The sequence below is a fragment of the Motacilla alba genome, chromosome 12, assembly GCF_015832195.1.
Source record: "Motacilla alba alba isolate MOTALB_02 chromosome 12, Motacilla_alba_V1.0_pri, whole genome shotgun sequence".
Classification (NCBI taxonomy): Eukaryota; Metazoa; Chordata; class Aves; order Passeriformes; family Motacillidae; genus Motacilla; species Motacilla alba.
In genome coordinates, this window is record NC_052027.1 from 1,557,224 (window position 1) to 1,574,735 (window position 17,512).

The 17,512-nt window shown below is 47.4% G+C and overlaps 1 protein-coding gene across 11 annotated transcripts in view; it reads right to left on the minus strand.

Moving 5' to 3' along the window:
* Window positions 1-17,512, minus strand: part of ITPR1 (inositol 1,4,5-trisphosphate receptor type 1) — a 162,604-nt gene that overhangs the window by 141,144 nt on the left and 3,948 nt on the right. For 2 of the 11 annotated variants that reach the window (XM_038149705.1, XM_038149704.1), the window contains exons 1-4: window positions 15,107-16,984; window positions 7,073-7,180; window positions 5,751-5,792; window positions 3,380-3,450 (exon numbers count right to left, since the gene is read on the minus strand). In XM_038149705.1, coding sequence (XP_038005633.1) covers window positions 3,380-3,450; window positions 5,751-5,792; window positions 7,073-7,180; window positions 15,107-15,132 — 247 coding nt within the window. In that variant the 5' untranslated portion in view covers window positions 15,133-16,984. Of the gene's footprint in view, window positions 1-3,379; window positions 3,451-5,750; window positions 5,793-7,072; window positions 7,181-15,106; window positions 16,988-17,512 lie in introns of those variants that run through there. The other 9 variants (XM_038149712.1, XM_038149711.1, XM_038149703.1 and 6 more) reach the window with 8 other exon arrangements.

A 17,512-nucleotide genomic window follows, 5' to 3' on the forward strand; every position in this document is an offset into this window, starting at 1 on the left:
AATAATTCTGCTTGGGGTGGAAAATAGTAAGAAAAAGAATCAGCCTTCACACCTCCCAGTGACCAAATGAGTATTTTAATGACCTAGAGGCACCACAGCATTTAACATGTGGAGTAACTGCAGGTAAACACTCACAGGAACTTGAGTGTGCTGCACTACCTTCCTCTGGAGCTCCTTCCAACTCCAGCACCTCACTTTTGTCCATCTAATAACCCTAGAATTGTCTTTTTTTTCAAACCATCTCCTTTGCACTTTTACTCCACACTCCAACCCTGACCAGCATTCCCCCTGTGACTCAGCTGCCTCTTGCACCTCACCCTTTCCAGGGCTCCCCCACCTCCAGCTCCATCTGTCACAACTTTTCCCACAACTTCTGTCAACAAAGGCAGTCCTGCTGTCCCCAGGATGCCTCTGCTCCTTCTGTCCCTCCCAGCTCCAGCCCATCCTCCTGTCCCACCTCACTCCCTCCCAGATTCCCTCTCTGCCTCCGAGCCAGTCCTTTCCCAGGCAGCGATTTCCCAGCACACAAACCCCACCTGGGCTGGGAAGGGGCTGTTTTTAGGAACACACTCCTCAGGCAGGGCTGTTCTCACAGCAGCAGCAGGGTACCAGCGTTCAGTGACAGAATATACTCACATTTAGGCACAGGGGTGGTGCACACACCCCTCACTTTGTGCACAGCAGCTCTGCTCCATTTCAAGGGGCTGAAGCAGAAAGAAAATCCCCCACCCTCTCGAGCAGGGCCTTGCTGCTGCCACCGGGTGCAAGGGATTAAATGTAGCCTTGGCAACATCACTTTTTACAACCTGAAGCACCTGTGCTTAGGGGAAAAAGCAGGGTGGATTCATTGTGCCACTGGATAGACAGGCTTGAGTTTCACACTGAATTTTCTTGGAGTCATCTATGCATATCTAAGCAGTTCATCTTGCTTCTAGAGATCTCTCCTCACGTTGATTAGGCGTGAAATTTGTATTTACAACAGTTTTACATCTGCCCACAGAGGACACAGCTGCTCTAAGCAGCTCAGAATGGCATTTCTCATAAAGTGGTACCAAAAAGATCCCCAAGCATGGCCAAAGGTGACAGGCTCAGTGATCCTCCCAGGAGGGGACTGACCTGCATCTGGACACCTTGGAGCACAGGAACATAAAGCAGGTCACAGAAGCACAGAAGTGTTTTCCCAGTCCTCTGTAAGGGTACAATCCAAATCACTCCCATTTGTTTCATTTTCTTCTTGCTCCAGGAAGATTTTGGAACATTCCTTCATAATCACCAGTGCCTGACCCCACTCCTCAGGCCTGCAGCTGCTGTGATGACCAGCATGATTTATAGGATGGTTTGGGCTGGAAGGGACCTCAAAATTCATCCCCTGCCATGGCAGGGACACCCTCCCCTACCCCAGGCTGCTCCAAACCCCACCCAACTGCTGCAAAAACTGGGGTATTTTCCATTTCTGGTGAAGATGAGGTGATAAACTCCACAATTACTTCTTCTGAACGTATTTATCACGGAAAGCATTTTATCTCAGACTACACTAACAAAGTACGTGTATAAATAACAGAAAAGCCTGCTAAAATTTTATGACTTTTGTTGCCATTTACCATTAAGCATAAACCTCCCCATGAAAGCTTCACTGAAGTAACTACAAAGGTTGGAAAAGGTTCACACCATTCTTTCTCCCTGTATAAATTATAAGTAATATGAGAACATTTACAATGTCTAACCACGGTGTTTTATGTCAGACAAATGTCTCTCTGTACTTGCAGTTCCTAAACTGTGCTAGCAAGAATTGCCTTTTTCTCATTCTTTCCTCTCTCTGTCTCCCCCTCCTCCTCCTTCTGCACCCAGCAGTCTCAGTCAAATCTGCTTTTATTCTTCCATACAATTTTAACATCAAGAATGCCTCAGAAGTCAAGGCTCTGCTTCCCATAACAACATTGTTCTTTCTTGGAGAGCTCACCACTGAATGCTGAAACTTCCCCAGGTTGCCTCTTTAGTGTTTCAATTATCAGCTCTTCAGTTTTCCAGGAAAAACAGGAGAAAAACCAACAAGAACTCACAGACTTCAGCAATATTTTAAAAGGAGAGCTTCATTATATGCAACATCATGGTCTGGCAAAAAAACCCTCCAAAACCACCCAAAAAACTGCAAGCAAAACCAGCAGTACAGACTGTACATGATTGTCAAGGGCAATCACCTGCAGGTCTGGCCAAACCTGAAGAGAATTATGGTGACTCTGAGATCCTGATAAGGGCAAAGCACAGCCAAGGAAACAGATTCATCTGTTTCAAAGAAACAAGACACAGGTGATGCTACACCTGAAACAATAAAATCCAGAGCAAAATTGTAGAATATTTGGCTGAGTTATCCTCTGGGTGAAAGATGCAACCCAGGGGTGAGAAAAAGAACTCAAGGTCTTTGCAAACAAAATCCCAGCGAGGGCTTCTCTTCCTGTCTGAGGCCTTTCTTGAACGAGTCAGCCCTTGCCAAACTGAAAAGCAGAGCACTTATTTCTTATCATTGAGCATAAGTTTCCTGGCAGAATGAAAGCAAAGCCCAAGGTAGCTCGTATCAAATTAGGTCAGATAACAATAGCTGTGGCTAACACTTGCTCCTTTTTATTTTCCTCCTCCCTGAGGTTTGGTACTGGGTAATTAGAAAGAAGGTGTGATAGAATGGAGGAAAAGAAATGAAATTCCCAGGGACTGTGAACATTTGGACAGATCTGAAAGGCAAACAACTGACAACCTCAACCCCATTCCCTCACACAGCTTTCTTCATTCCTAGGTTTGGATGGGACAGGGTTAATTTCCCTTGCAGTAGCTGGCAGAGCCACATTTTGGATTTGAGCTGGAAGCTGTTGCTAACACAGGAGTGTTTCAGTTACTGCTGAGCAGATCTCTGCTCCTCAGCTCCCCACAAGGGCTGGGGGTGCACAGGAGCTGGGGGGCACAGCCAAGCCCAGGGATGTCCCAGCCCATGGGGCATCACAGCAGGATACAGACTGGGAGTGCCTGGAGAGGTGGCATTTCTCTTGGCCCAACACCTGCCTGCCCATGGGAAATGGGGAATCAGTTCACTCTTCTGCTTTGCTGCTGGGTGAAGCTTTTCCTTTATCTACTGAACTGCTTTATCTGAACACTCTTCCTCTCCCAATTCTCCCCCTCATCCCTCTGGGTGGGGCTGACTCAGGTTAAAGCACCACAGTCCCACAGACATTCAACACACAGACTGCTCCTCGTGGGTTGCCATCCATGGAAGAAGATGGCACTAAAATATGCTACAGAAAGCACAGAGGTCACAAATTGTTACACATCACTGCACAAAACCAAGAACCACTTCTAGGCAGAAGGGTAAGGAGCTGTCTGACCAACTTACCTCTGAATTTTTTGGGTGGGTTGTTAAGATCACCTGCTTCTGGCTGTACAACACACCGATCATCCACAAGGCTGCAAAGAAATGAGCAGTGAAGTGAGATTCCATCCCCTGCAGCCCCCTCCATCCTCACCAACAAAACCAAAGTCGTTCACTTGCAATATTTCATCCGAGTGGCCACTTCAGCAGAAGACATTCCCCAAATGCCAACTTATGCCAAATCTTTCTAAGAAGCATGCAGCTGATTTTTACTGTTGCCCAGAGCTATGCTCCTGGTAGGTGGGACAATAAATAAGTCATTGCTCCTGTGTTCTGCATCATCCTTATGTCCCCTGCTCGAGGTGCAGACAGAACAGCCCATATTCTAGGGAGGTGACAGACAGCCTCAGGACAGCTCCTGCCTCTTGGACAGATTTGAGTCACGCTGCAAATGTGTTTATATGAACAGAGAACAGGAAAGTATGACAGCTATGTAAACTGGACACTGACCCTGTGAGCCCTCAAGTATTAAGAAATGGCAGGAAGAGTAACTGCCACAATAAAATTGACTCCTGAGAGAAAGGAAGGCACAAATGCACCCTCCTGCTCACCAGCCAAACACGAGGTGAGTGGAGGGATTGAGCCAACCTCCTCCTGCTCTGCCAGGAAGAGGGGGAGCTCAACAAGCAAACCCAAGAGATTCCAAGAGGGACTGCCAGGACAGAGCTGTCTGTCCCTGCACAACTCCCACAGGGTCAGCTGAAATCCCACAGAATAAAGGGAATAGTTGGGAAGCCCCTGTTCCCACCGCTCTGCCTGAGCAGCTTTGGATCAAGGTGGAATTGGGCTTTTCCCAAACACTGCTTCCAAACTGGAAAATTGCACCTGTCACCAAACACTTTGGGGCTTGATTTGATCCCAAATGACTCAATTTGGCCCCTTACAACCAATCTGTCAAAGAGGCTTTCTACACAAACGTAGAAAGTAAAACTCCAAGGTCAAAGGTTTGAGAGGTCCATTCTCATGCAGAATCAACTTGAGGAAGACTGAGACCTAGAATATGAGACTTGTTCCTTGCAGAGGCTGCTCACATGCAGGGAGCATCTTGAGACAACAATTAGAGAAAATAAGGAAGTGCATGAAAATTAAGAGATCAGAGAAACTAAGAGGGCTCAACAGTTGTATGCATCTAAGATTTGCATATGCAAACATTCAGAGTGAATTGCTTTTTCCCCATGGATTTTCTCCCTACTCAGTACTATTTATACATATATATATAGGTGCTCCAACTTGAATGGTATTAACATTTGAGCTGAAGCACCTGCTTCTGGTGAACAAAGGGCCAAAAATATCCAGGAAATAGGTTACTCTGATCATCCCAGACAGATAATCTCAGTGCAATACATCCCTCTCATCTGAGATTAAGTTGAAAATAAAGAGGAACTTCCCAAACTAGTAAGAGGAAAATTTTACAGGGTGAGAACACAAAAAGAGGATATATTGTACACCAGTAATCATCATGATGACAGCACTGAGTTTGGGAAACAGCGAGAGTAAAGTTCTGATTAAGCAACATGTCATAGGAATATTCAATAGGAACGCTCTTCAGAGATTTAGGACAGCATTAGAATGTTGAGTGGTATCTGCTCCTCAACCTTCAGGAACCACATAACAAGTCATTACACATCGTTATGACATCAGACTGTCAAAACTCCACATGGGCTGGAGGACAATTACACCAAATCTTGCCTTTGCTGCTTTAATTTTCTCCAGGACAAAGACTAAATTAAATATGGGACAAAACTAATTTGATTACAGAGGCTTATTAAGATGATAATGCATTTCATGTTTCACATAGCAATTAGGATTTCTGGCTTAAATTAGGCTCAGAGATGTGGCCATTATATAATGCAGTTACCTTAAAACAGCACTAACCAAATCAAAGAGGAGGCCTGAGCACTGAGGGGTCTTTAGGCCTGCCATGAGAGAGAACACCTCATCAAGCCTAGGAAATACACGTGCTTGGGGCCTGTCATGTCCACAAGGACCAGCCATGGTGAAAAACATCTGCTCAGCAATGCCCTCAGAAGCCACAGCCACTGCACACTGTTCATCATGCACCGCATGGGTTCCACATGGCAGAACAATTTCTACTGGCTCTGGAGTTATTTACTGCCAAACTCGCTTCAGGGCTGGGAAGAGAAACAAGAGGCAGATGTAGAGGAAAACTCATGTTGCCAGTGCTCAGCAGATAGTATTTGGCCCGTCACACAGCTGATCCAGGGCTGCAGAGTGCACGTGTCATATTTGACCAGGACCTGGGAAATTTGTCAAATACATTTGCCAAATACTATTCGACCAACCCTACTTACTATATCCCTTGCTTTTATCATACCTTCTCTCCTTTCTGGCAGCATCCCATATTTTCTTCTCTTTCCTATAATAGATCATGGTGCATCTTCAGTGTCTGCTTCCTTCTCTGCCCCCTTATTTTCCAGAATCCTAATAGCTAGAGGACTAAACCTACAAGTTAGTTTGGAGTCACTCAGGTGAGATTCCAGCCCATCGCTTCCTGCCGAGGCACTTACCAGGATGCTGTCTGTGTACCCTGCTTGGGAGCTCCATTTATCAGATGCATCTGGGCTGTAGGCATCAAAAGTGTGCTGTGACTGCACCCACCCTGAGGCCCTGAGGGCTACTGGAAATGAGCAAGAGCAGGCTGTGTGCGTGCCCCTTGCTGGGCACGGCCCCGTGTGCCACACGCTGCTCTCTCCTCAGGAACGGGGGCCAGAGGTGCTCCTGGAGCTTCTCACCCTGCAAGGGCTCCTCCCCAGGCAGCACCCAGCTCCTGATGTTTGCAGAGGTTCCTCCTCAGCAGGATCAAACATTCCCTGGCCCTCCTCAGAGCTGTGTTCCAATCCCATGGCTCTGCTCTGCCAGCTCGTGCTTTTCCCACGTGAAAAGCTACTTTTGTGGTTAACGGAGGAGCATTCCCTTCTCCTGCTGCAGAGCACCTGCCCCTGTCCTTGGGGAAGGCAGCACAAAGGGGCTCTGTGGGAAGCACAGGGGGCAGGAGCTGCCACAACACAGCTCCCGCTGCAGCTCCAGAGCGCTGGCAAAGCACAAGGGTCAAGACATCTTCTCCTTTGATAGGAGAAAAACAATTTTGTTTGTAGGAGAAACCTCAAATTAAACCTCCATTTTAAAGCCAAACTAGCTGTAATGGTGAGTTACTGGTATTTAAACCACTTGGCTCAGGGATTTGATTTCTTTTTTTGTTAGATATATATGTTTTTTACTCTACTTTCTTTGCCTGTGCTACATCCCTTGTGCAGTCAGCAGAGTGCACTGGGGTCTGCTCATCCCTGACTGGGGGAAGGGGCAGGGAGGGACAGGACGGGACACACGGATGGACACGGGACAGACAACAACATGAAAATCGTTGGATTGCATTCATTCCCCTCTACCCCTTCACCTGACAAGGTTCTTCCTCCCCACCAAGGATACAAAACTGCACCACAGCTGTGGATACACTCCCCAGCCTCCCAAATCTACCTCGCCATATTCACTTTAAGCCATTTTTAAATTTCGGGCCTAGTCTATCCATAAAGCTCCCTTGCTTAACCAGTATTCCCTGGGATCAGGCTGAGGAGAGCTAGCTGAGCTCTGCTAGTCCTTCTTACAGTGTTTTTAATACAGGAGAACAGCTGTTCTTACCCCAAAGTGCTAATAAATCCATTTGTTGAGCCCTCTGCATAGAGAGAACAAATATCTCCAATATGAAGGAAGCTCGACATCTTGTCAGTCATCTCTGGCTTATTGCCCCTGGAAGAAAGAAGAAAGAATAAAGCACAACATGAAGCAGGCAGAATTCCTTGGTGCAGCTACCAGAGGTTACAGCAACAGGAGCCTTTGCTTTGATTGTTGGTTTGTTTGAAAAACCGAGCAAGTTCTCACAGTGGAACTTCAGGTATCAAAGAAAACCCAGCAGGCCAGAGTGCTTGCTTGGAAAAATAAACCAGGAAAAACAAGCAGCTACTGGCATCTCGTTCCACGTGGGACTGCTTCACAGGCAGGCATTCATCCCAGAGGATGCTGGATTTCAGTGCAGCTGCACCAACCCGTTCCATCCCACCTGCCAGAGGGAAAAGGGGAGAGGGAACTGCTGCAGTTTCAGCCATGTTTGCATCTGAATCATGTTTCTTTGCCAGAATTAAAGGTAGGTTTAAGCATCTTTTAAAAGTTCTGTTTGTGCTGGAGTGGTGCTCCTGAGGAATTCCAAATATTGACCCAATTCATGGCAATGTTTTTTGACAGAATTTTGACATGACACCAGCAGCATCCTACTTACACCTGCAGCCCCAAAACCAGAATTAGGTGAAGACCCCCTCAGCATTCCTGACAACAGATTTCGCATGTTAAAACATAAAGATGAAGATTTTCCAAAGTCAATTGCTTGACCAGGAAACCAAATCCCTGTGAAATCAGTAATTCTTCAATCCTGGGTTTAATATAGATGCCTTAAATGTACCACTGAGGAGACAGACACTGAGTGTTGCCAACTTCAACTGTATTAAGAACTTGATTTTCTCTAAAGCCCCAAGTCCAAATGACACAGGATCCACCTGTCATTTCAATAAATATAGAAAAAAATTGAGTTTCAATCTGTCACAGCAACAAAGAGCCAACACGAGCCCAGATAAAAAACCCAACAGAACAGATTTTCAAAGACATCTTTCCCATGCCCATTCACTGGTTTCCTGGAGATCCTCCCAAGCCCTGCTTTTTGATCAGCGAGTTCAAAAGGCCCAAGCAGCTCCTGTGCTTGAGGTTTCAAACAGCAGGAGCACCAAGCTGCTCGTCCTGGCAGGCTGTGAGCCCTGCCAGGCAGCACTGCCCAGGGCCAGGCTCCACAGCTGAGGCAAGAAAATCAACACACCTCCTCCCTCTCTCTCCATCACACCCAAAGAGGGGCTCAGTGCTCTGAGAGCAGAGGAAGGCAGCAGCAGGAAATTCTGCTTATTCCAGAGCACAGCCCTGCCTGTACAGGGATAAATATCCCCTTTCCTTGGGCATTATCTTGTTTACCAAAAGCATAAGGAGCAGGTTGTTAGGCAAGCTTGGAGCTCAACAAGGACAGGTTCATGGAGATCTGAAAGGTGATGTTTGCTGCTACGAAAGGGCAATAAAAAACTAAAGTTACACTTTTCTTCTGAAAAGCTCCAAGCAGCTCTCCCTCCTCACTCCCAAAAGATCTGTGCTGCTGGGAATAACAACAACAACAACTTTCATTATTATTAAATCAAAGCACACCGTGGACATTCTATCCCTGCAAATCTGTGCCACTGGTACAAGGAAAGCAAATCCAGGAAAACCAAGAGATAAGAGGCCAGGCTGGTATGCAGGTAAAGGGGTCTCAGCTCCTCTGGAATCAAATCTGGGAGCACACAAAACCAAACCCTTTGGCTCCAGGCTGCTTGTTAAACGCCAAGTCCTTCAGCCACTGCATGTTACACAGTCTGTTCCCATTCTTTCTTGATAAGTGGACAGAAAAACACTGCTACCTATTTTAAGATATATGCCAAGAAACATACAGAAATATGCAGAGTGACTGAATTAGCAGCACTGGAAATACAACTTTCCCCATTTCCTGACTTGGATGTTGAACTACCAACTTCAGACTAAAAAACTTTTCGTCCCTCAAAATTATGCTCAGCCCTGAATTAATACAGCCCAAAGCAAAAGCTATCTATGCCAACAAAAACCACAGATACTCCCCAATTAACCCCTTCCACCCAGCAGTAAGGTTCCCTTTCCAGGCTGTGGGGGGATTACTTTTTCCTCACAAGAGGCAGGTGCTCACCACAGCTGTTCCCAAGAGAATGTGAAGGTCAGACTTAGTGACTTCCATTAGAGATTTTTTTTCTTGGCAAAAAAAAAATAAGAAAAAAAGAATTTCAGACCACTGCCCCAAACCAGGCTCAGGGATGAACAAGCAAACTCCTGCACCACTTTCCAGGACACAGCCTCAATTTTCTCACATTTTCTTCACCAAGGAAACCCCCACAATACCATGAAACTGTAACTCTGACATATCATGACAGTGCAACCCCCCCAAAAAAGCTCTTCTGCAATTTACTGACCATTCCACCAATAAAATGTTTATCAGCTTTACCCAGAACCATCACAGAGTTCTGGTTATCAGAAAGGTGGTGTTAAGTCTGGCAGCAGTTCAGTGAATTGAAGAGCTGGGTTCTTCCCAGATCATCCCTAGAACTCCTGGAGGAGCTTGCAGAGGCATCCCTGCAGAGCTGGGTTTGGGGTGCAGCCTGGACCCCCAGCCTCTGCTGCTCCCCCAGGAGAGCTGTGCTGGAGTCAGGCTTCACCAGGGCTGATCTGGCTACAATATCCTTGTTTGCCAAGGCTGGAGTACTCTACTCTCTATGTACTGTACTGCCCTGTAAGTCCTCACTCCCCCTTCTCCTGAATTTCTGAATACTGACACCCATCAGTGTGATGCCATCCCCAATGCACCAGGAGATGCTCCACCACCTGGGGAAGCAGGGAGCCAATTCCCACTGCGGTGAGCCTCTCCTAAAACACTGATTTGTCCTCAGGATCCCCACAGCCCAAATGCACACTGGCTACCTCTATTCTCTAACAGCCAAAAGCAGTCCCACTGACACCTCTCCCTGCAAACGCTCAGCTTGGCCAGGGCTCAGGACCACGCTGGACTGGCAGATGGAGAAGGGACTCAGTGACCCCACAGGCCCCACCACACAGGAGGGAACAGAGTCATTGCCACACTAATTCAGCTTCAAAGCTTTTTACAGCCTCCTCACAAGGGACGGGCAAAACCACTCCAGTTACTGGCATCGAACACTAAATGATCAGCCACCTCAAATGGAGGCTTTTCCTACCTCTGACAACTGGGAAATGTGAAGCAAAAACTGGAAAGTTTTTAAGAGCAAAGTTTCCAGGTACCCAGTCTGGAAACCTTTCTCTAAAAGATGCTGTCAACAACAGCTGCCCACACTAATCCTCCCAAAAGCAGACCTCTGTGGGGATCATCTTTGATTATCTTCTTCAGCAGGACAAGCCAGAAGCAGAGGCAGTAAAAATCTGTCAGCCTTGGCACATTTATCCCAAGCTACAGCACAGGGAGACCACAGGGACTGAGGAGAACAGGTTTGCCCCTGGACAGGTCACTCAGAGCATCCAAGTGTGTCCCCCTGGCTGCGAGGGGACACTGCCCTCCCCAAGGCACTGGCTGCAGACAGGATGACCACCAGAACTCCCTGGAAGTGCAGGGCAGGGGGATTTTCAGCCTCCCAGTACCTGGCTCTCGTGGGCTCAGCACAATCACGCTGCTCCAAAGGCAATTGTGCTCCATGGACAAATACAACCATTACCCCACTATTTATTTATTTTAGATATGCCAGTGCCAAGAGCAACTGATTTATACCAGATGAGGGGACGGCCCTAAGAGAACATTTGCAGTTACTCTGTGCATAATCCCGGTTTTAATGGCACTTTCACAGCCCTGCAAGAGGGGATTCCTGCAGGAAATTCATCCTGTTCCAGCTGAAACACAGCACTGTTACCCAGGGAGCACTGTCCTCCTCTTCCCCTTAAACACTGCAGGAAAACAAGATTCCCTCTAGGTAAACTCACTATATAAAAATCAAAGATGAAGCACTGATAAGCGTGGCATTATCTAGCAAAAATGAAGTCAGGTTTCTCCAAGCAGCTTAACTCAGGTGGCAGCAACGTCAACAGCAGCAACCCAAGCTGTAAAAATAATGTTCTTCTCTCACTAAGCTGAAGGCTCACATCTTAACAGACAGGACTTGCCAGGCTACAAAAGAAACGTGAACTAAAAGTGGACTGTACATTGAGAAGTTAACTATATCTGCCCACAGACATCAAAAAATTCCTGAGCTATGAACACATTCTAGAGTATTTTTTTTAAGCCCTGAAAGCCTGAATCTTTATAATTCTGTTGGTGACTGTTTCCTCGTGTCTATATCAAAGTCAGGGTCTCAGGATGTTTTATATACAGTTTATCTGCACAGGAAAACAAAAATCAAGTTTCTGTTTAAGAAACTGACTAAAATAAATAAACAAACAAAAATCTGCTGAATTTCATGTGAATTTCAAGAAACTGACCTACAAGTCTTGCTGCCAGCTCTGCTCTATGGGGCTGGATCTGAACGTGCATTAGCTAATTTCAGGCAGAGAATTAAAGCCAGCAAAGCCTGCTATTCAGCCCAGGAGTTTCAGGACCTTCCCCCTGCTCTGGTGAGCCCAAATCTGCACCACACCACCAAGAGAGTGATCTCTGACTGAACAAAAAGTGACACAGCTCCGGGGCTCAGTTCTGATTATTTCTTACTACAGATTATCTTGTGTGTATCTTCAACACAAGCTGCTTTTCCTACAGTGAAAAGCACTGAACAGAAGCAGTTCTGAAAGGCAAAGGAAGGGTTTGCACGAGCCCTGGGCCACGGTTTGTCCCCAAAGCCAAGGAGAAGCTCTGCAGACCCAGAACAGTTCCCACCAGCTCTCAGGACCTTGTTGGACACAAGCGGAGCATACGCTCAGCCTAATGGCCTTGAATAAGCCAGGATAAGCTTAATACAGTCCCTGAAATGCAATCCTTTTTCTCATGAACACACATTTCATAGGGGCAGTTAAAGCAGGATTACCAGTGAAAACACCACCACATCAAACCGACTGCTCAGTATCCAACACCTCAGTGAGACAGCTGCCTTCTGAAACGCTCGGAACGGGAAATGCAACTGCTTTGTAAACATTTCACACTAATTTCTCCCATCACTCATCTCACTCCCGATGCTAAGTCAGAAAAAACGGGTTCCAAGAGCGACGCTGGGAGTCTGCTTTCCTTGAAGAGCCGAGTCAAGGCCCCGTTTGAAGTCCCTCCTCACAGGGACTGTTTGTGACAACATCCCTGCCCTGACATTGCTCATCTCCAGCATTTGTGAAAAGGCTTTTTCAAAGAATTCAAAGCTACTTCCCTGATTTCATGTCTCACGCGTCTGCTTTGTGTGGGATTTTAATTCTTTACCCCGCGACCGCAGATCCTGTTTGTAAAAGAAAGAGCCCAAATGTGTCCTACTGCCAACTGCCCGATTCCCAGCAACTGGGACACAAACCCCTGCGTCTTTCTAAGATGCTTTAATGATGTTTGTTTAGAGCAAGAAAAAAGCTCCTTGCTGTGCCCTGCAGTCCCAGGATGCACTCAGGTCTCTCCTGGTAAATTTGCACTGTGGTTTAGTGCTCAATTCAATAAACGCTGGCAATTCTCTATGTACTGGTACCAAAACTGGAGCAGCACTTTATCAAAGTCTTTTTCACTATCTCGGTTGTTTAAGAATAGAATCTCCAACTGTACTTAAGTGTTTCAACTTCATTACTGCCGACAGGAAATTCCAGAGTGAAAGTTTAATTCTGTTTCAGTTTTTGACAGAAGCAAGACCAGAGTTTATGGGCAGGGAGACAACAAAGAAGCAAACACAAAGAACTGCTTAATGGCACAAGCAGAATCAGCCAGAAATTAACAGATCTGTGAACCCCCAAGACCAGGTAAATCTGCGTTTGAATTAAATGGAATCGGGTCATTAAAATTGGTAAATCAGGCCAAGCAAGTTAACACTTTTTAAATGCAACCAAACACTGTATTATCCTGAAAATCCAGTGCTTAGATAATCTGGTAAATCCAAATTTTACAAGATTACTCAGCTGAAAATTTGGCCCTACAGACTAATCAAGATTTCATGTGGTTTTTTTGGATAAAACCCACAGAGCATTCTGTATTTTCCCAGGTGCAGCTAACTTGAAAATCTGAGCCCAGACCTGATGTTTCTCATTCAGTAAAAAAAGGAAGGTTTCCTCCCCGAGGATGCCAGGAAAGATTCCCAAGAATCCCATTAAAACAGCCAAAGAAGGGAGGAAGTGCTTTATTTAAAAGCTCACCCAGTGAATAATCACCGTGCTGGGGCTGAGGACAGAGCACTGTCATCTGCAAAGCTTCTGACTTAGCAAATCCCAAAAGAGCTCTTTGCACTGGCCAGGGAAAGGCAAATGAAGGGATTTTGGGATGTGGATCCCTGAACACCAGGATCCTCCCACACCTGCAGCGGGACCCAGCTCAGGGACAGCGCTGGCAGGGCTCAGCACTGCTCGCTTTGTGCACATGGAGCTCCATCTGAGACTGCACCTTAAAAAAGCCTATCAGTGCAGTACATTTATCTACCACAGGATCTTGCTTTCCCTTCAGCTGCAACCTTTCATGTCCAGGAGGCTGCTCTCTGCCTCCCATGGGCGGCTGATGAACCGTTAGATTAAGGGGGAGAAATGCACTTGCTCAGACCAAGGATTTTTTCCTCCTGACGCTCAAAATGCAGCAGATTTTTTCTCCAATTTCCAGGCTGAACAGGCAAGATGGAGGCTGGGGAAGAGGGGAAGGAGGGAGCAGCACAGCACTGTGACTTTCTCAAGGACATGCAGCAGGTCAGACTCGGGGCCCAGATCTGAATCCAGGTCTCCCAAATCCCCATCACTCCCCTCTGCTCCCAGGAGGGACAGCAGACTCGCTGCACATCTAATCAAGCACACACTTCCCCTTCCTCTAAAAATAAGTAGGAAGAGGGCTGTAAATTCACACAGCAAGATGAGGGCCGAGTTAATTACATTCTATTCATACTATTCGCCACTCCACAGATAAATAGATTTATCATATCAGTGACAAAGTTATTCAAAGTTACTATTTCATAGGTGCAACTGCAGTTTAAGAAAACAGATAAAGCAACTCATTTCGGTAACTTTAACCTCAATAAAACCTCAGTACAGGAAAGCAAATGTGCACAATGTTCTTTTCTCCTCAGAAAGGGCGCTTACTTTTTTTTTTTTTTTGAGTATTTGCCCAGTGCAACCAGACAAGCTAGTTACAGAAAATTCAAGTCAAAAGCATGGAAGCTACACTCTGACAGCAACCCCTTACACAGCAGCCACTGACTGAGGTAAGAAACATGACTGACAGGTCCCATTGACAGGCATCTGCAGGCAGCTGGAAAAAGAAACTCTATTAGAGACACACTGTCAGGGGAAAAATATCATTTCTTTGTTCCAAACTAAGTACAACCTGACAGCATCTTCTTAATCCCATTAAAAGTAAGGAGCACTTGCTGAAGCTGATACTTCCTGAAGCCCATCCTTGCTGGCTCCAGCCCTGCTGGGAGGAGGCAGCCTGGATGTCAGCCTCTGGACGAGGCCCCGATGAGCACACAATGTTTTCCAGCACATTTCTATCAGGAGAGAGCTGGAACACGCCAAAAGGACCAGGACAACCAATGTCATGGGGAAAGAGAGCAAGCTTGGTTTATTACACCAGCTGGAGCTTGGCCAAGGAACAAAGATGGCCAGGGAAGAAGAGGGTACAGAACAGTCCCAATGTCACCTGCATGGCCAGGTATCTGCTGAGGGCTCACCACAGCAGGGGCTGCTTCCTGCACCCCACATCAACCCTCGGCACTCTTCAGCACACCCAACACTCCCTGAACTCAGCAGTTTGCTCACCTGTCCCCAGGCAGCCTCCATCCCCCTGCAGCTGCCTACACCCTGTGTCCCCAGTGCCTGACCCCTTCCCCACTGCCCTGGCCCCTGTCTCCAGCCCCTCGCCCCTCTCTCCCTGGCCCCCAGTCCCTCTCCTCTCTCTCCCCAGCACCGCACCTCGGCGGGGGCTCCCTCTCCTCCATGGCGGGCGCGCTGTCGGTCTCCAGGGCTGGGCTTGGCAGGGTGTGCCTTGGCACACCTGGGTCCTCTCTGGCAGAGAAGGCCAGGTCTGTGTTCCTCCGGCCAGCCCCTGCTCCTGCAGGCTCCGAGGGCTGTGCTGTCCCCAAGGCAGGACGCTCCCGTGCGCCGCTCTCTGCTCGTCCCTCCCGGACACCTCGGCTGGCTCCCGGCTCGCTGGATAAAACCTCAGCGCCCGGGAGGAGCCCAAGAGGAGGAGCCACTGCCAGCACATGATGAGCACGTGTGGAGAGCCACTGGTGGCCAAGGGACCTACTTTGAGCTCAAAAGCCCCGATGGGCCGCGCTGCGTTACAGATGAAGGCTCCAGTTCCCAGGCTGGCTTGTACCTGTTGGCCTCCCAACTGTAATTTTCCAGAAGGCAAAGGTTCAAAATACTGAACCACCCATGAGCATCAGCATCTGAATCTACGGAACACTTAAGAGAGGAACAGCCAAGGACTGCAGAGTTATTTTAACCAGAAGTTCTCAATTAACCCTTGGGATGAGACACCATCAGCCAGCTGAGGTCGGCGTCTGCATCTGTGGCCACGTGTTTCTCCTTGGACTGGGATGCAGATGGGACAGAGCCGGACTGCAAACGAAGCTTTCTTCTTCACAGCTTCTTGGCAGGTTTCTGAATTTCTGAAGAAGCGGACAGGATGGGCCAAGGCACAAAAGAAATGTTTACAGAAGTTTCATGCAAAACTGCCACTAAACAATTGCATAAAATAAAAAACAACGTACAGCCTTTGGGCAGCAGCCATTTTTTGGCCTACTGTGATCAGAAATGTCTTCCACTTGCATGCTCAGAGATTATCATCCTCTGACCACAGAAGATCACGCACCAGATGAGGAGAGGATGAACTGCCTGTGTCCGTTGTGACACTGGGTTCAACCAACCAAGCCTCTTCCCTCAGAGCTCAGCACCATGTTACTCCAAAAGCAGAGGCATCACCTAACATCTGAGCCCAGAAACATCTGGCACTTCATTTCTCAGAGCTATTCCCCCTCCTTTGATACCTCTGCAGCCAAATGATCACAGAGTCACAGACTGGTTTGGCTTGGAAAGGACCTGAAAGATCATCTCATTCCACTCCCACTAGACCAGGCTGCTCCAAACCCTGGCCAGCCTGGCCTTGGACACTTGCAGGGAAGATCATCAGTGAGATTTGAACACTCAGCTTCCTGCAGCACTCTTCATGTTGGTGTTCTGGCACGCGAGGACGCAGTTACACAGCCACAAATCCACAATCAAGGAACGCAGACTTCCATGCACGTTTCCAACCCATTTTCCCTCCAGAGGGTTAACTTGCTCAGATATCAACTGACATTTTATTCTCCACAGAACGCTGCTAGGAAGTTCTGATCCAAGTTTTGACAAGCCTAACCAAAACCACAAGCATGAAAATGAAACTCCTCTGAGTTGAGAATCCACAGCTGAATGTTGCAGCTTTCCTTGCTTGAATTACAGTTCCTGTAGTTTCCATTTCATCTTTTTCAAAGCATACAATCCCAGAATGGTTTGGGTTGGAAGGAACTTTAAAGATAATCTCATTTCACCCCTGCCACGGGCAGGGGCACCTTCTACTACCCCACATTGCTCCAAGCCCTATCCAGCCTGGCCTTGGACATTCCAGGGATGGAGCAGCCACAGCTTTTCTCAGCAAATTTGATCCCATAAACCACAAGTTCCCTGAAGACCTGGAAATGTACTTTCTCAACAGGTACAGCACAAGCAAGAGCCACACAAGGAGCCTCTGGATGCCTCTGCCAACCTGACAAGTACTCGCAGCACCCTGGAAAGAGGGATCTGCCTCCATCCCCAGCCACGGCCTGCTCATGCCAAGACAGAGAACGAGGCAATAATTGCTGTAGTCCTTTTGTAGTGTCTGTGGGGAGCAGAAATTAGACAGGAATATTGAGCCAGATCAAAGCCCGTGCAGTTTTGGCATCCTGCCTCCTGCAGCAGCCTCCAGGAGAGGCTGGGCTGCACAGGAATCACTTGGAACAGCCATGGACACAGCCAGCATCCGGCCCTGCAGCACAGGACGCTCTCCACTGCTCTCACAGCCTCTAAAGCAGCACCTGTCCCCAGCCAGCACAGGCCACTGGATGAAACTGGGCAGCTTTTAACAGCCTTGTGCATTATCACACAAACAGCACAAAAAAAGGCTCCAAGCCACCCAAGCACCTTCAGCTTCTGTTGCTATCTTAGCAGAAGAAACTAATTTGGGACATACAGTACTGCAGATCTTTAGGAATGAGGATTTACACCACGGTCTCATTGTGACAGAGATGTTACATTTACATAACCTTCTAGCAGCACATGATTTTCTGCCTCTAA